Genomic DNA, 20278 nt, shown 5'->3' with positions numbered 1-20278 from the left:
AAAAAAAAAAAGCCTAGACATTTATTACAGTGCTATAAATGTAGGTGGCACTTCCCAGCAAATGAATTATTTTTAAATAAAATCAAGAAAATCCATTTATCCCCCCCCCCTTTTATCATTATTGTCTCAAGGACAGGAATCAGAATGGGAAGTTAAAGATTACAATGGAAGAAATTAAAAAGGAAAACAAGAGAGAAGATAGAAAAGCAAAAGGAATAGTGGGAGAACTGAGAGGGTTCTTTTTATATGTATCACTGGAAAGGATACTATGTGATATGGATGGGTCACTCTTTGGCCTTGATTGTATTATTTGCTTTTAGAATCGTGTTTATCTGTTGATGTCTAACTTCCAACTCAACTTCTTAGATTCAGCATCAGTTCAAAGAATCAGGTTGGCTATAGGATGGTGATTTTTAAAAAATTCACAGCATTCTTAAAGATCATCCACTCCATGATAGGTTTGGTTTTTTTTCCCTCTTTGTGGCAGGAGTACCCATACTGATGAAATCACAGATCTTTGAAGTTTGGGAGCAATAAGGAACATAGGATTTAGAAAAAGTCATTTGATTCCAAGCACTTAGTTTATACAGACAAAACACCTGAAGCCCAGAAAGATTAAATAGTTGTTTCTCCTCCAAGGAATGATGATGTGAATCTACAGAAGAGAGGTTCTCCAGTGGGTATCAGATGGGTGGTGATGGGTGACCTTCCAGCTAAGGAGCACTGAGGTAGCTATTTGACAGCAAAAGAGACCTCAATACTTTTCTTAGAATATATATCCAAAATGTGACAGAAAATCTCTCAAGACTAATCAAAATGGATGAAAACTACCCACTTCTTGTGATTCATTTGTGCATAAAAGATACTGCCAGAAGGAATCTAGAAAGCATTGCCAAAGATTATTAATTAATCACTTAATCAATAATTAATTATTCATTAAGCACTTGTTCTATGCCAGGCATTATTTTAGGTCCTGGAGATAAAAAGATAAAAATGAGATTACCCTTTCTTTTAAGATGTAATAGAGATTGTTAAAATAGGTATCTAGAGAGTTATAGAACAAAGTAATGTTCAAGGGAAAGCAGTAGAACCTGGGGGTGGGAGGAAAGGTATCATTTAGATGGTGGCATTTGAGTTCAGCCCTGGAGGAAACTATAAATAGGAGGGAGATATGGGGCACAATGAATAGAGCACTAGGCCTGAAGTCAGAAAGTTCTGAGTTCAAATCCAGCCTCAGATACTAACTGGGTGACTCTGGACAAGTCATTTAACCCCATTTGCCTCAGTTTCTTCATATATAAAATCAGCTGGAGAAGGAAATGGCAAACCACTCCACGCTCTTTGCCAATAAAACCCCAAAGGGAACACGAAAAGTTATAGAAACAACCAAAAGAAATGGAGGCAAGGAGGGAGTGAATTCCAGACAGAGGCACAGCTGAGAGTTGTGCATGATGAATAGTAGGAAGGCTGGAGTGATTAGTGTGTATGTATGAAAGTGAATAATTTATAACAAAGTTAGAAATAAAGATTGTGATCTGGTTGTAATGGTCTTTAAAATGCCAAATGGGTTTATACTTGATTCTTGAATAAAGAACTACCGGATTTTGCTGAACTGCAGAATAATATGGTCGTACTTAGACTTTAGGAAAATTACTTTGATGAGCATGTGAAGTATGGATTGAAATGTAGAGAAATTTGAGAAAGGGAGAACTGATGAGTAACAAATGTGTGAGGAGAAAGAAGAGTGGATATAAAGAGAATTGTAGTAGAAATGACAAGATTTGGCAACTGATTAGATAGTTGGGTTAGGGAGATTGAGGATTCAGGGGTAACATCCAAATTGAGAGCATGGATGGGTAACTGAAAAGACTAAGTTTTGGACATGTTGAGTTTTAAATGTTTTGGGTAGGAATTAGAAGACCATAAAGGCACAGATGCTATTTTCATTTTATACTCATATTTCAAAAATATTTCATTATTTCATAAAAAATATTTCATGTGTGAAATATTTGCATATTTTAATAGGTCACTGAAGGCAAGGAACAAAAAAAGAGAGAATCAGATTTGGGAAATGAGTAGCTGTCTAAGAAGATGAAAATGTGATATCATTTTCTGAATGATGGATTATATGACATGGAAATAACCATTTCCTAGCAAGGGATGGAGTGTTATTAACAAGGATTGTTCCCCAAGATGTACTCATGTGGAATCTTGCAAATATAATCAAAAGAGCTTTTAGGGCTAAAGGGGAAAAAAGATCATCTTTGTATAGTCTTCGATTGAAATACCATAACAAGTAACTAAAATGTAGGAAGAAAAGAAATTTAAGAAACCCAGAAGTTCACAGGAGACAAAATTCAATAAAAGAGAAATTATGGAATGAATGGTTTCTTTAATATTTAAGCAAAAAAATGTATCAATTATAGAAAACAAGCAGGATAAACCAGATATCCTTTTAAAAAAAAAAAAAAAAAGAGGCTAATTTGATCTCATAAGCATCAATAAGTTTTGTGGAGTTAACAACTATGACTGAACTGTGACTATGGAAGGATACAATTTACTGAAAAGAAATAGGATAAGTGTGTGTGTGTGTGTGTGTGTGTGTGTGTGTGTGTGTAAGAGAGAGAGATGGGATGGGATTGGATACCATTATATATTAAAAACATACACTCACTTCTGTAAAGAAATCTTAAAATCAAAGATAGTGTAATGGAACTTTCCTGTAGAAATGGCCTCATTCTTCTAAAATGTCATGGATGGTTAACTTATTCAGCTTGCTCACAGAGCTAATGGGGTCAAAGGTCAGGGGTGTGCCCTCCATCAAGTCCTTAAGAATGTACTAGCAAAAACTTCTGGGGACTAGAACTACAATATCTATTTCTTTTTTTTTTCTTCCTTCCTTTTTTTATTTACAGTATCTATTTCTGAATGGAATCAGCTGTTTTGGGCGTGTGTGTGTGTGTGTGTGTGTGTACATGGTTCAGAGAATGGATGTGAATAGATCAGCTGAGCACACAGTTCACCGGCACCTCTGGAAAAACATCTCAGAGCACATACCCTTCTGACTATGGCTAGGAACCTGATCTATATTTATAAAGGGCGTTAGAGCTGTAGAAAAATGGTTATGTGAAATGTTATTATTTTCCAGAAGGGAATTAAACTGATTTTTTTATGTCCATCATATTAATCAATGCAGCCAAAGAACTAAATTAATTGAGTTGGGGATAACGGTGGTGGTAGCATGAGTAAGAAAAGCAAAAGAAAACAACCCCGGATTGTTCTCTTGGTAACAATTCAACACTCTACTTTCTGTGGGGGCACCAAGTCTGGATCATGCTTCTGCTGATTCTCACTCATATTTTCTATTTCCTTCCTCTCAAAAGATCATATTTAGAGACCTCCATGGCCATGTAGTGCAAAACCCTTACGTATAGGGCTGAGGTTCTATGAAAGGCCTAAGGTCCTTGAGGGAAGTGGTTTGCCCAAAGTCACATAGATAAGTGAGCATCAGAATCAGCTATGGGATTCTGACCCAAGGGTTCATGTAGCCCACTTCTTTTAGGTCCTCTTCATTCCACCTCCTTTTTTCCTAACTTCTCTTCCTCTTTTTGCTTCTCCTCGTCTTCTTCCACTACTTTGCTCTCATTAAAAGGGAAAGAAGGGAAACATTCCCTGCCCTTTTGCCCAACCTAAACATATGCCAAAGTGAATTCATTTCTAATTACTTGCATATCACACAGTTGCAACAAAACATTTCCAGTTGTTTCTAAATTTCAGAGATGACTCCATAGTTTCCAAATTAATCTACACTCAGCTTTAGCTAAAGTATTCAAAGACTTACTTTGAATCCTAAATATGGGAAATTTCTCATGGGTTATGCTAAAATGTGGTGTTAGCAAAGCCCTCTGCACTGACCTGACCTCTCACCCCTAAGATAAACAAAATCTCCAAAATAAATCTTCCTAGAACATGCAAGCTCTAAAATTCAATATGCCAGATAAGAAGAGAAATAAATTGTGACTATGGAGGGTCTTAATTAAAATTCCAAAAGAATATGCCTTAAAAAGTCATTTTAAATGCGCATCTCAAGTGCAATTAAACTCATAAGGACTATTCTATATATTTTTTTCCACTAAAAATATTCCCTTCCATTTTTTTCCCATTGGAACGTTTTCCAAGAAGAATAAAAAATAGACTAGGTTTCAAGTACTTTTAAAATAGATGAAATTTTGTGTATACTGAAATATTGAAATATTTATTTGTAATCATGAATGCATGTATACACATACTATGGAGATATAATATATAATAGATAGATATATATAAACACCTGAACAAATGGCTATAAAAGGAACACTTCTAGTTGCTAAGGGGAAAAAAAATAAAACAAAGAGAAATTGATAGACTGGAAATCATGAGGAAGCTTTACTCTCTTTTTGTTCTGAATGGCAGTTCTTTTAGGGACATTCTGTACTCAAAACTAACTAGAATGTCATCTGCAGCTGTTAATACTGGCTGATACCATACACCTTGAAAATACAGCTTGAATTTTTACCTCCTTGCCAAAAGTTGAGACTTGGTTCCAGAAGGAGAAATCAGGTGAATCTGAAGGTCTCCTCGCCGTGGGTGTGAGATAGAAACTCGGACTACAACATGCTCTAGAAAAACCACTCGTTGGTCAAAATGGTCTGCACATGCATTTGTCAGGGCTGTTGTCCGAAGAGTTTGCTCAATGGGAATAATCCTGTAGAGGGAAGAGAGAGGGGGGAGAGGAAGAGGGAAAGGAAGAGAGAATAATGAAGGATTCTTTTTCTACATGAATAGATTAGCAATCCCCACTTTTATTTTATTAAGAATCTTGTACCTTTTTTCAACTTCGATAAATAAATTCCCACTACCAAATCTCCAATCTTTTTTTTTAAACAATATCTCCAAATCTCTTACTAGTTCTTCTATCTTTCCCACTAATAAAATTATTCCTAGGTATTCTATACTTTTACTTTCCCATTATCTACCAGTTTAAACAACCTTCTTAAATTCAATAAATTGTGTAAATAATTTTAAATGCATCCTCCCCTTCCACATTTTACTTACCACTACCATCACCACCACCACCACAAAAAAGAAAATTCCTCAGTATTTAGTACAATGCCTAACACCTAGTTAATTGATTAGTCAAATCTATTCAGTTCCATTTTCCATTGATATGCAGAAAACAAAATGTAAGAGGTGCTTTTTGGCCCTGAGGATCACTAAGTGATGTGCTGCTCCTTGTATCCCACTGTAGGAAATACCCTTTTAGGCTTTTCTCTTTATCATTTACTAAATTTTATGATTGTGGGTGTTTCTTAAGAGATGTCGGCAGCAAGCAAACAAGAAAGGGTCTCAGTAAATAAGTGATGGACTCCTTGTATTGCACTATGGGAAATATCACATCAAGCTTTCAGTTTCCTATAGACGTCATCAAAAAGAAAACGAGATGGTCCCAACAGAGCACAGAAACACAGGCATCAGTGCAACGGTGCTGACTTCAGTTAGAGATGCTGGTGGATCCCACTCTAGAGAAGTGGCAGTAAACAAGGCTCCAAGGAGGACAGGCCTCCTTGTAATGGAAGCTGCTTAGCATTATTTTGCTGGGCAGAGTGAAAAATAAATAGCTTAAATGTATAGGAGAAGGACGATGGCTTTCAGAAGTGACACAGCCAGAGTGGTCTTATAGCTGAATTCTCATCCTTTTGTGTAAATTCTCTGTGTCCATCTGAGAAGTCTGGTCAGTTCAAGAAGAAGGGGGAGTAGTCTCTGAAATATCATTGGTCTGATGTGTCTGGGGAATAAGCATTGAGGAAGAAAGACTTGGGGCAGTCTGCAGCTACTCAGAATTGCCAGCAAAGCAAATTACTCATAGGTTCAAATAGACATCGCAATCCTGCTGCTTAAGCAGACTTTGAGACCACTATCTCTCCTCTTTAGCTTATTCTAAAATAAGTCCAGTGCATAAGATTTTAGCTGACAGAAGATAGGGTCATAATATAATCACTATTTCTATTTTTGAAGATCTAGTGGTTTGAGGACAATTTCCTTCTATAAGGGTGTGCCCCACTTGGATATTTCTAAGTGGTTATCATGCTTTTTAGTATATCTTACTAAAGGGTTTTTGATGAAGATATAAATGCATTACAAGCTTCATCCAAGGATTTGGAAATGTAGGGCCAGAAGTTGAAGAATGTGTAGCTTAGGACACAAAAATTTTGAAGATGTAAAATAAAAATGAGTCAATAGAGGTGTGATATGAGAGAAAGAAAAGAGGAAAGGCTCATTAATATTATTCCTTCCTATTTTCTCATGACCCCAGAATCAACAGGTGACTAAAAGTTTCTTTTGGAGAAATCATGTTTCCCCAAGCTTGACTACAGCCTCATTTTCCTGGACTTCTCTATTCCCCCCTCCCATTAGGAAAATGAAAAAGTAATCTATCTCTAAGATGTCAAACATAAAGAAGCACTGTGGCATTCAACATTACTAAATGTTGCCTGAACCAGATTAAAAGTAATTGAAGAAATTTAACAAAATATACAATGAAATATAAAAATGTTAACATATGGTTTTCTAAGTTACTATGCAGTTGTTGGGATCCTTATACATGGCTTATTAGAACCAAATTCTGTTTAGGGTTTAGTTTTCATATTCAAATAGGATCTAAGAGTAAAACAGAACACCAGTGACATGAGACTTGTTTCCATATGTATTATCGAATACTTCCTCCAGACAAAACAACTGGCTAAAATTTAATTCAATCTAAATGCTACACTTAAATTCCTATGGCACAAATCCACTCGTTCTGCCTTAACATTTCTTTCATATCTTCATAACTTCTTGGTCTTTAACAATCAAGATTTTCAAAATGAAGAAAGATTGCATTCTTTGCTATATAAACAACCACCACCCACCATCACATTAATAATTCCCCTACCATGTTGTTAATGCGCAATTTATTAGAGGGAGCAGTTTTCCTATTATGCCCTAGATTTCCCCCTTGGGAGGTTTGTAAGCATATGCTCAGAGGCTCTTAGGAATTACATCGTTTGGCTCCATTTTGCCTTAGTCATAAAAAACAATCAAAATAGTTATAAACAGTGATGTAATTCCCTTTGAGAATCTGTAAATATTTGAAAACATGATTTGCATATAACACCAATTGATTTAGAGTTGCTGGTTCCTTTCATTGCCTCCTCCAAAATTTTACTGCCTATGTTTGTTGTTTAGTGTTACCTAGTATGGCAGATGGAGAATAGACTCAGAAAGCCTTTGAGAGATTCTCAACTCACTGCCATGTTGTGCATATCCAGGTAAATAATTTTCATGCACTAAGGGAAAAAAGTGGGAAGGGGATGTAGTCAGGCAGATAATCTAGGTAATTTATTATTTTCAAAGGATTTGGAATCATAGTTTCTATTTATTAACCAAATGAATGATAAAAAAAAAAAGTCAGCTTACAACCCAAATTCTCACAGTTTTCAAATGCATAGCACTCTATACCAAATTAAGGCACAAATAAAAGCTGTGATGTGGTTCAGAAATTGTGCCTCAGATCAAAGATTCTGGTAATTCTTGTGATAGTCACTCTATCATAGACACATTATTTGAATTCAAATAATGACGTGAAAGCAAATGTCTTAAAGGTACTCAAAAGAGTTTCCCCTTTCCCCAATACCTCCTGTCCTTGCCCCCCCCCCACCATGTTAGAAACTTAAAACAGGCAAGCAAGCAAGCTAAAACAAAAATTTCTGGCTATAAACTAAATACAACTAATGTTTAATCACAGAAAGCCAACTAATGTCAATACCTAAAAAAAACAAAACAATAAATCAATTACAATATGATTACAACATTATTAGAAAGACAACAATCTGTAGGGGAGGCCCTGAGTTCAAATACTGCCTCAGACACTTAGTACCTGGATGATCTTGGGCAAGCCACTTCAACTCCCTACTTGTATAATCATGGACAAACCATTTAATCTCTTTGGGTCTCACATCTTTCATCTATAAAATAAAGAAGTTGGATTTGAAGACCATTAAGATTCCCCATCAACTCTACATCTATGAGTCAATGAACCTAGGTAAATGGAATTATCTCTGTTTTGAATACAGTTAAAAAATCTCCACTTGGTTTTAGAAACACAGATATTACCATTTATGTAGATTCAGGACAAAGTCTTAAGTTACAATTCATTACAACTTTTAATTTCAGAATTTAGTTGGATACTTCAACACTTCCAAAGTCCTCAAATTTCAACAATGTGGGTACTCTCTGCACCAATGCAAATTACAGTTCTTCCTTCCTGAACTGCTGAGGCCAAATAAAATTCATCACCTTGCCAAGGTTAGGCTGGTCTTTGGACAAAAGACAACAAATTAGCCCACTACTTGAAAGCTAACCAGTCTGATAGGACTGACTTTCAATGGCATGGTCTTTGAGAGCCCAATGTCGCATCTGCACCCATGATGAGACACAAGATTAAGATTTTAGTGAAGGTTTCTTTTTATATAAAATAACAAATTATGGAACTGAGAAGGCAAGGAGATGTGTCCTCACTAATTTCTTGGGATAATAAGAGAGGGGCATATTTAAGACTTTAATTAAAGGCACAAATTTCTGTATGAATAACAATAATTATACATACTATACATATACATTTAATTTATTAATTTGCATTTTGTTTAATAGTTCCTATCAAAATACTCATACCAACAACAACACTTTTGAGCTCTGAAAATGTTTGAGTTGAAAGGCAATTTATAGATGGAAAGGGAACTCAAAATTAGTACTTTTGGTATAAAGGAATGTCAAGAGGTTCTCCCAAAGTTGGTGATTGCTGTTGTTGTTTTGTAATACAAGACCCAGTCTTGGTGTGTCTGTGACAAGATGGACTAAGAAATACGAAGAACAAATTGTCAACAGAGAATTATAGTAGAAGTGACTTAATTAATGCAGTGAGAAGTCATTTAGATCAGACAGTGAGAAGTAATATAACATGACTATAAGTCAGTGGGAGTGGTTCATAAGGCTGCTGAGGTCAAGATCCTCAGAAGTCTGTAATAGGGCTTGTCCAAATATATATCATTTGTGGGTTGGGTTTACTCTAGGGGTAAGGTTTAATTTGTGGAAAAATCAAAAGAATTTGTACTAAGGCAAAATGGCTATTGGTATGCTCAAAATTGTCACCTTCCCACACAACATATCAACATTTAGGTATTAATTCATGAAAGAAGCTTAATGGATACTATATCCAAACACTATATTTTCTTGCCACTCAAATACACCAATTTGGATCTCCATTTTGGTGGTGATCCTCTCTGAATTATTTAAAGACATGCCCTTGGCTTATGCTCAAGGACTATACTCTTTCTGACTTTTAGGGCCTGTGGGAGCTTCTATTTTATTACCAAAACTTTAAAGAATCTAGGTTCATTTCCAAGCAGTGATGAGACTTCTAATTGGACTTTTGTGGAAGTCCAAACCAACTATGCAAATAAAATAACTCTAAAAAAACAGGCTTTGAAGAAGTTTATGCTATCAAGGCTAATTTCAATGACTTGGAGCCTCAAATATTTCAGATGTAAATGGTAAGGACAGATATCAACAACCATCAGTTGCTAGAAATCAAAAAAGCCATAGTCCATTTTAATGCAAAAGGAAAAAAAGGGGGAATTAATAAGTTCAACCCATTAAAAAACTAAATTATGCCACACCTAGTCATTAATTTAAAACAAATGGATAATGCAGTTATATTGAATCATATTTACTCATTTGAAAGAAAATAATTGAGTATGGAAGAATTGATTCTGACAGCTCAATTAGAAGGAAATTCTAAAAACATGAGAGAACAGAAAACCATGGATCTTTTATTATGTACAAACTGGTATCCTATGTATATAAAATCAGAATAAAAGGACTAAAAAGGTTAAATAGCCCATTTCTTGATGCTAGATAAATAACTCAATTGTATTGGGGCAGAGTTGTAACTATTCTCTTTTGGGAATTTCCTATTTAGGAATGACCAATTCTAGATGAAATCAGCCTTCTCAAATTACCTACCCTTTTGTGTCTAGGACATTTTTCTCTATCTAATCAGTACAAAATCAGTTCATATGATCCTGTCATAGTAGATCTGAAGAGATCCAATAGAGTGATTTATCTTAAAAGGATCTTAGGTGATATAGGAATGATAACTTCCTTTGCAGCTGTCTGCCAGAGTTTAATCATTTTATACTCAAGCTAATTTCATGTCAAATTTAACTAAACTTTTGTTCCTTTTCAGGTCATTTCCACTTGTCAGTGAAGAAAATGACTGGTAAGTAATTTACATAATAACTCTCAAAATGCTGGAAGACTAATAAGTTACTGCTTGGGCTTCCATTTTCCATAAATGTGCTGTCTTTATTTCTTAAAGAAGCAGCAAATATTTATATATCAAAAGTACAATGCTTCTAAATTTAAAGAAAAAAATAAGGGTTTATTGCATCCTGGATTCTTTTACACTCATACAGCAACATTTTCAGAGATGAAGAAGGGTAAGGGAAGCAAGTTGCTAGTGAGTTAAAGGACCTCGAATAGGACATTTCTTTGGGCCTCAGATTCCTCCTCTGTAAAATTAGAATGTTAGACTAGATGATTTATAAGTTCTCTTTTTAGCTCAAATTATTTACAATTTTATGATTTTTGGCCTTTTCTAGCTCTTGACATAGGTCCATTCCCATTCTTTCCTCCTCAACATTACCCTAACTTGGTACCTTCAAAGATGGTCCCTTTGTATGCCATAGTGTATTAAAGAGGAAAAAATAGGAAAAATCAAGATGTGGTCTCTAGTCCTGATTCTTCTACTAAAAGCTGTATGGGCTGGGCAAATCATGTAACTTTTCCATCTCATTTTTTTTTCATCTATAAATTAAACCGAGCAAGAGGATCAAATCCCATCTGGCTCTGAAGTTCTATTATCTCTCTATTTTTTAAATGATTGTTATATTCAAAGCCTTCACAAGGGATTCAAAAGAACTACAGGTAATCTTCAACTTACTTTTCCTTTGTTGTTGAAAGTCTGTATTAGTTCTCTTACCTTTGTAAGTACAGACTGCTGAACATAAATTAATCTGTCTTTGATGAAAGAGGATCTTTCAGGACCCTCAGGTCAACTCTCAGAAGAGCAATTTTCATTGCATAGTATTATATAGTAACATTAATAGTTTAATAGCAATAACTTACATTGACATGTAAGCTATTATTTTAAATAATGTCTTAAAAGACACTGGGTCAGTAAAGATCCAAGACCTGAATGGATGGTGTGTGGAAACTGATCAGTGCTGGTAAAAAAAAAATATGTTGGTCAGAGCACTTATGGAACTGAACAAAAGGGCTTTAAATTAAAAATGGAGGGAAAGAAATTGCCTTTATCTAGCAGCAGTTATAATAAAATTAATAACAGGTACAACATAAGAAGAAGAATATCAGTGGAGAGGTATTGTAATTCACAGGAAACAATATCCAAAAAGAGGTTTAGTAATAAAACTAATGGCTCCAGGTATCAATATACAAATATGTGGAACATGGATAGATTGTAACTCAATGAAGATGATTTCTTAGATATCACTGTGATTTAATGGAAGGGGAATTACATATGGCCATGAAACAGTATACCTTATTCAAAATGAACCTATTATAAAAAAACAAAAAGATTTTAGAGTAGCACTGTATACTGAAAGGATAGATAATAATGGAAAGAAAACAGAATCAATCAATTTTTAGTGAGCTTTTGTTTATTAAGAGAGAAAATTTTAAATGATGATTTGGTCCATAAATGACTGCATGTCTCCTATCTATGGATCAGAAAGTTCAGAGATACATCACGAAGATATCCACAGGATAATACAGTCATAACAACTCTCAAACATCTTTCAAGACATAGAGGGATTACAATTTGCATTCCATTACTGATAGAGTCAAATATCCTTGGCACATTGAAGTAAATATTCTTTAATAAGAATAACTTTTAGAAATGGAAGGATAGCATAAGTGTACTAAAATCTAAGAAATGTGAGAAAATGTTAAGAGACAATTTAGTTTTCTTTCATAAATTCAAGTTACCAGGATTAGATGAACTATATCCCAGTATAATGTAAATATTGAAAATATGATTGCTGAGTCATTTTGGGTGATGTCAGAAAAATTATGCTAAATGGGAGTACTTTCAGAAGATTACAGATCAGCAAATGTGCAGAAAGGGAATATTATTAAGGGAAAAACAAAGAGATTTTAAACCAAAAACCAATTACTTGAATTACTAACCATAATTATAGAGGATTTATTGAGAATATTTATAAAAAGAAATGTTGATCACTAGCTATAAAAGTGGGATTTATGTAAGGAGACAGAAGTTAATGCACAGGTAACTAATAAACTTCATTTCCTTTCTGACATGATTATTGGACTGATAAAGTAAGGAAAAGAAGGCATGGAATACCTGGATTTAGGAAGGCATGTGACAAAATTACTTATGAGACACTAATGAATAGCTGAGGGCTATGTGATAGTATCACAAAGTATATTTGGAACTGACTCAATATTTAAATGTTTATATGTTATACTAAAGCATACATATGACATTTACCGAATTGGCAGATGTCATGAAACTTAGAGGGTTAGTTAAGATGTTGGATGGGAGATTTAAAAAGCTCTAAAAAGATCTTCACAGATGAAAATAAGGAGCCAGATTTTACAGAATCATAGAATTCCAGAGTGGGAAGGCATTTGAGTGGTTATTTTGTCCAATATATAAAAAAAATAAGTTGTTACTATAATTTATCCAATTTTTATTAGATAAGCATGCCAACATGCCTTTATCTAGATCATTGACATCACAGATTCTTGGGGCAATCCACTGGAAACCTACTATCAAGGGAAGCTAGATAATATTATTAACAAATGCTTTTTGAGTCCAGCCATTCAACCAATTCCAAATCTATGTAATAATACTATTACTTAGCTGATATCTCTTAATCTTTTCTACAAGAATATAATTGAGCATATTTTGCTAATGTATAAGCAAATTCATTTAGTAGTACTATCCAATTCTACCAGTTTATTAACTGTGAAAGAAAGAAAGAAAGAAAGAAAGAAAGAAGGAAGGAAAGAAAGAGAGAAAGAAAGAAAGAAAGAGAAAGAAAGAGAAAGAAAGAAAAGAAAGAAAGAAAAAGGGAGGGAGGGAGGGAGGGAGGGAGGGAGGGAAGGAAGGAAGGAAGGAAGGAAGGAAGGAAGGAAGGAAGGAAGGAAGGAAGGAAGGAAGGAAGGAAGGAAGGAAGGAAGGAAGGAAGGAAGGAAAGAAAGAAAGAAAGAAAGAAAGAAAGAAAGAAAGAAAGAAAGAAAGAAAGAAAGAAAGAAGGAAGGAAGGAAGGAAAGAAGGGAGAGAGGGATAGAGGGAGAGAGGGATGGAGGGAAAGAAGGATAGAGGGGAGGGAGAAAGAAGGAAGAAAGGAAGAATGGAGGGAAGAAGAAAAAGAAAAAGACTAGCTTGGAATGACCTGTTTTGAATGAAGTCATGATGGTTCTTTGTAATTATGACTTAGTGTTATAGGTCTTAATTATTTTTAAATGATATATTCTAAGATTTTCCTCAGGAATTAAATTCAAGTTTATTGATTTATGGACCTTATTCTCATTCTTTTTGACTAATGAGACAGTTGTCCTCCAATCTCATGATGCTTCTGTTCTCCCCAATTTAAAAATTTTTAATCTTATGTAAAATCTTTACTTATCAGTAATTACACCTGACAAAGTATCTTAGCATATTATAAGGACATAATTCATATGATTCAATCAGGTGATTTGAATTCATTGGATAGTCACAGTGCTATCTTGCTTAAATAACTCTTTGCTTAAATTGGGTAACAACTCCATTAGTATTTTTGTTTTGTCTTTCCTATGCATAGGTTATTCTCCTTGGTAGAAACAATAGAAACAAAAATAAGGGATAAGGGATAAATAAGGGTAATGCTTTCTCTTTGTTATCAGTTATCATTATTCTGTCCATCCTGAATACAAGTTCTATTCCTTGATTCCTTTTTCTCTTTCCCCTAAGACAGCCTTCAAAAAGAAAACACCTCAAAACACTTTTCATGTTTTTTTTAAAAAAAAATTCTTGACAGTCTCAGTTTCTTCAGAGCTTTAGTCTTTCTTATAATATTTTTTACAGAACTATATTCTTGTATTTATCTTTTGTTACATGCTTTTGATTTCATTTTTATGTATTTAGATTTTTTTTAAATCCAATTTAGTGAGTTTCCTCTGCATATACATTGTTTTCCTTAAGTAATTCCCCCTTAGAATTGTTTCTTTTTGTGAGTTCAAAATTTCATTCAAGAAAACTTTCCACCATCCTTCTTAGACTAACTTTCCTTGTAGAATTTTAATCTCTAGCAGCCTATATACCTAAACTTTCTTTGAACTCTTTAAAATAATATCTCCCAAAATCCAGGGTGCCTATTCAACTATACCTGGCTTTTCTTCCCCAATACAAACTCCAAGAGGGAGTGGTCACTTCTACTTCTGCCCCAGCAACCAGTCTTCCCTGCTAATGAGATTTAGGTTTAAGAAAATTTCCTTTTGTTAGTTTCTTAACTTTTTGAAAGAAAGGATTCATCATTAAGGCAAATCAAGAAATTATCAGAAGTTACATTTTTGGCAGATACAGTTCCAGAAAATATGCAATAATGGAAGTCTCCTATCACAACTATCTCATGGTTCTTTGCCAAGCTTATGATCTGTTTTCCAAATTCCTCATCCTTTTTCTTTTTCTGTATAGGTGTCATATTATATTATGCTCCAATGACAAAGCCGCTGCTGTTTCTGCTTCCATTGCCATTACTCAAATATTCTTTGCCCCTCTGGACTTCCCTCTGGACATAGAAAGAATGTGCCTTCTTAATATACAATGTTTCTTCATCACTCTCATCTTTTACCTACCCTATTGCTTTTGAATAAAGTGTACTTCCTTAGGGATATATAGTCATCTTGGATTTTATTTAAAGTTTTATCAATGACTATGAGGTCTAATTTGTCTTCTTTCTTTAGGATCTCTAGTTCCCCTATTAGTTGTCTAAACTATGGGCATGTTAATAGAGCTTAAAGTCATAGGTCTTACTATTTTCCCCTTTCTTGGATTCTGTCTCCTATGAATTTCTGGACATATCAGTTACTCTTTTTCCTTCTTTAGCGGTCTCTATCACATCTAACAACTTGGTGGATATAAAAATATTTCACTTTCCCTTCTTCCATTCCTTTATATTTTAAAGCCCTTTTCATTATATTTGTAAGATACTAGATGAATATATTCTTACCAGCCTTTGTTAAGTATACTTTATACCCAACCAGGAGACTAATTCTTATGTTTTAAACTATGGTATAAAATACTAAATCAGTTCCCAGACACTATGTTCTTAATCAGTCATTAAATTCCCAAATCAATTTTTTTTTTCTTCATGCCTTGCTTCCAATGAATAGGAATAGGAAAATAGAACCAGTCTCTTGGCCAAGATTTCAGGTTCCTTCTAGCAATGTCATTTGTCCCATGTAAATCTTTAGAAGATGGTAATGGCAATTTGTTACAGTTCTCTTTAATCTTATGTAAAATCTTTACATACATGCTTTACATACATGTCTTAGGAAATCAACAAGCCTTTTCTCTTGTTATGAAATCAACAAATGATTTCCCCAATACTAGTTAGTAAGTAATCACCATTATTTTCTTCCTTTGTCATTTCCTGGATTGTCTCTCATCTGATTGCTTTTATGAATTTATCATTTCTTAGAAGATAAGCAGTTGTTTCTTCAGAATATCCAGTTTACCATTCTTCAAGAAGAGTCTCTAACTTTTTTAGCTTCATATATACCATTATTAAAGATTAAAAAGATCAAATGTAAAAGGCACAATTTAATTACTCAAGTACAGGATGAGGTAGTTGAATCAAGGCAACAGATCATGTGAAAAAGACAAGAGATTTTAGTCGACAGAAAGATGTGGCATAGTTAAAAAGAATGGAAACCATTTGATTCTCTTTTTAAAAATGGAGGTTATTTTGCTTGGAGGAGTCTTAAAAAATAGGCTATCTTCATAAAACAAATAAAAAAAAAAACACATCTCTACTTTCCTAGGCATAAGAGATTGGGGTTAGGTGTTTTGTTTTGTTTTGTTTTGTTTTTCTTTGGGGATTCAAAGCCCAAAGCCCTGTCATGTGAAGGAAGAATTACATTTATTGTGCTTAGATCTGTAGAACAGAATTAAGGGCAACTGGTGGAAGTTGCAAAGTAGATTTTGGCAGAATGGAAGAAAAAGTTTCCAAACAAGTAGTTGTCCAAAAGTGGAATTGGCTTTCTCAAGACATAGTGAATTTCCTATTATTAGAAATCTTCAAGCAGGAGCTGGATAATCATCCCTTACTTGTTGGCAATATCAGAGGAAGCATCCCTATTCATCTATGAATGAGACTACATGATCTCTGAAGTTGCTTCCTATTCTGAGATTGTGCAAGATCATTCTTTAAGACTGATAGTGCAAAGCTGTTTACATACACTGCCTTATTTGGCTTTCCTAACAAATTCTAAAATAGCTAATGTATTATTATACTTTTTTTATAGATTAGGAAACAGGTTTAGAGTGGCTACATGATTTGTCCAAGGTTACATAACCAATTAGTGTTGGAGTCAGAGTTAGAATCTGATTTTTTGGAGCTTAAATCCAACCCTCTTTCTATTACAATGTAGTTGTGTTTGCCATATCTGTAAAAGATAGAGAAGACTGAGCTGAATAAATGTACTGAGTCCTTTGTGGTATTTTTATTGTTGTTTCCTCTTACCAAGTCCTTGATACAGTCTTGTAGTCTTATTATTTATATCTCTTTCATAAAAACAGAGTGCAGAGGAGGAAAATTTGGATTGAAGGTTCAAATTATTTGAGTTCTATTTTTTTTTCTTTTTACCATACAACAACTTGACAGTACAAATAATATACAATGCAAGAATATCCAAAATAGATTAAGTGAGACTTATTATTAATCCGGGAAGGCTTTTTTTTTTTTTTTTTTTAACATTAAACTAGAAGAAAGCAGTGCTAAAAATGTGACAGAATTATAAAAATGTAATAGAATCTTTTAAAGCATACTGTGACTACTAAAGGTTTTGACATTCTCTAAGATTTGGGGAATGAGAGAAAAACTACTTTAAAAATGGGAGTAGAAGATACATTGTTTTAGGAATTTGAATAACTATAAACTTCTATCTTACATTGCTTATTTTCTTCAATGAAATTTTCTTTGATTTAAAGATTTTTATTTTAGAAATAAGCTAATTCTATTCTTGGTCTTTTAAAATAGGGTTTTTGTTTGTTTTATAAAGAGGTTATTCATTAATCTGAAGTGATAGGCAAGTTGGCTCTAGATTAATTAAGCAATCAGATAGTGTCACATGCATGCAATATTTGCATTTATATCAAATCCCTTCTTTTAGGTTGCTGTTGGAAGTACCTATCTTTTCTTGACATAAACAGAATAAAGAGAAAAAAAGATAAAAGAATAAAGATAAAGTAAGTAGTGATTACTGACCATCATATTTATTGAGCTCTTATAGGGTACAATATACAATGCCCCCTTCCTGGCTACAAAGTAATAACTTTTTTTTTCTGGTAGCTAATGCTTTTTAGGTTAAAACTACAACTAATTTTGGATTACCTTTAAATAGATTACCTACTGTGTGGATTTTCCACAATAATCCAAGGCCTATTTTAATCAGCTCCAAACTTAGAGAGGATCAGGACTGAAATAAAAAGTGGGGTGATAGCTGAGTGTATGAGAATGTTTCTATATTTATTTAATCATTCAATATTTATTGTGTCCTACTTTGTGCAAAGTTGTCACACAAGAAAATGCCATTTTATAGAAGCTTATGTTCTAGTAGGGAAAGTGGGATAAATCACATAAATTACTTATAAGCAATTCTTACTTACAAACAGATTATATTACAAATTTTGTTTGAAAATCTGTTCTTTGAACATGTAATGCATTTTCCCATAAAACCTGGAAAATGTATACCAAGTTTAAATTAGGAACACTAGGAATATACTCAAAGAGCAGTGAGGCAGAGTAACAGGTATGTAATCCTGCCCTCTAGTAACTTATTAAAACTCAGCGTAAGAGAAGACACTTCTTTATATTACAACATTTGTATAAGATAAAAGATAATTTGAATTAGGGAACAAAGATAAGTTATTTTTTCAGAGTGGGGCTCCAGATATATCCTCTACTGCTCTATTCAGCATTCGCAAGTTGCGGACTACTGTAAAATATAAGCTATTGTAGGTTCATAAGACTTAAATGCTGGAGGGAGTTTTAAAAGCAATTCAATTCAGTTCAGTTTAGTTTATTCAGAAAGCTTTATTAAGTGTTCATGATATGCCTGGTATTGAGGTAGAAGGAGACAAAGATAAAGAAGGGGGCAAAAAAGGGGGGAAAGTGGGAGAGGGAGAGAGAGAGAAAAAGAGAGAGGAGAGATGTAGAGATAGAAATAGAGACAAAGACAGAGAAACAGAGATAAAGAGAGAGGCGGGGAGAAAATACAAGAATAAATAAAAGGACTTGGCAGATGATAGCATTAAGTGAACTTTAAATGGAGAAAGGAAAGTTAATAGAACTCTTATAATATATCAATATAGAAAAAGGGACTAGAGATGGAATGTTGTATATAGGGCTGGAGCCTACTATGCATTAGGAAAAGTCAAGGTGACATCAGATTGACTAGAGTTAGATAATGAAGGGATTCAAACACTAATGAAAAGATGATGCATTATTACCTGGGAGCCATAGAAACTTCATGATCCCTTCCCTTCTTTGAGCCTTTAGGTCATCTAGTCCAACTGCTTCACTTGACAGGTAAGCCTTTCTATGCCCAGGGGAAACAGGGATAGACAGTTAAGAGACACTGTGTGACCTTAAACAGATTACTTTCTGGGTCTCAGTTTTCTCATCTATAAAATGAGCAGATTGGATTAGGTGATTTCTAAGTTCACTTCTAGCTCTAAAATCCTGTGAAATGGTGGTCCAGAGATGACCACAAGGGTAGTAAGTAGCCACGTGTATTTGAACCCACTTCCTCAGACTCCAACTTTATATTGTAGTGGAATTGCTATTTTTCCTACATTATGATGATCCCCTCCACACATGATAGAGATGGTAATGAGTGATATAGGAGTTCAATGAAAGACTGTGTATGGTGTCTGTATGCATCTCTGATAATATACACCAAAGCCATATTTGTTTTGTACTTCACCAGATCCTGTAAGATATCTCTGAAATTCCCTACTCTCCCTCAGTTTCCACTGTCAAGATGCTATCTGATTTTAACTTCCTATCTTTTTATCTTTCCTTATCCCTAAATCTTCCCAAATTTATTCTTGTCCTTATCCAGTCTAGTCCATGCCCATATTACAACTATAGCTTCCTAACTGGTCTTCCTTCTTCCTCTTTCTCCAATTTATCCTGGACACTAATAGTTTATTATTTTTCCCAAAATACTACTTTTATCATGTTCCTTTTACACTCTTCATTTCTATCATACCTTTTGCCCCTTTTCTTGAAGAATTCAATATACATATTGCTATGTCGATGAAAACCAAGTTCATCAACCTTTTCGTTCCATGATTTTTACCTCAGACATACTGGGGGATGATCTAATCCTTGATCTTAACATCAAGTTTCATTTTCTATGAAGCCTAAAAGTCATCTTACCATAATTTCTTATCTTTTCCTAGCTTTCATGAGTCCTAAATTTCTCCTTATCATAATTATGAATATCATTCAACCCTTTGATGTTATACTTGTTTATTATTCCTTTTTAGACTCACTTTCTTCCTATCTCAACCTGAAACTAGAATAAACCAGTTCAACTATTTACTACTATTTTGAAAAAAAAATTCTTTCTCCCTTTTTCTATTGCAGGTCCTTGCTGAAGGGTTATCACCACCATTTATTTTCTCTGATCTTACTTATGTGATGCTAAATGAAGAACTCACTCATCTGTAGTGAATAGGCCTATCATAAATTTATGTTAAGTAATCTCATTATTGTATGGTAACTTTAAAATTCATTCTTAATTGATTCTCTATCATACAACACACAACTGATTGAACAAAACTTTTCCTTTTCTCCTATTTTATGTCTCAGATCCCCTTGATAGTATT

At 34.0% G+C, this 20278-nt stretch overlaps 1 protein-coding gene across 2 annotated transcripts in view; it reads right to left on the bottom strand.

Annotated features, from left to right (window-relative positions):
* The window catches only part of PCSK6 (proprotein convertase subtilisin/kexin type 6), a 241877-nt gene that overhangs the window by 84755 nt on the left and 136844 nt on the right, over nt 1-20278 (bottom strand). For both annotated transcript variants that reach the window (XM_023497530.2, XM_003755590.4), the window contains exon 12: nt 4556-4744. In XM_023497530.2, coding sequence (XP_023353298.1) covers nt 4556-4744 — 189 coding nt within the window. The remainder of the gene's footprint in view (nt 1-4555; nt 4745-20278) is intronic.

The sequence above is a fragment of the Sarcophilus harrisii genome, chromosome 2 (assembly GCF_902635505.1).
Source record: "Sarcophilus harrisii chromosome 2, mSarHar1.11, whole genome shotgun sequence".
NCBI lineage: Eukaryota > Metazoa > Chordata > Mammalia > Dasyuromorphia > Dasyuridae > Sarcophilus > Sarcophilus harrisii.
This window is presented reverse-complemented; position numbering and strand designations above follow the sequence as displayed.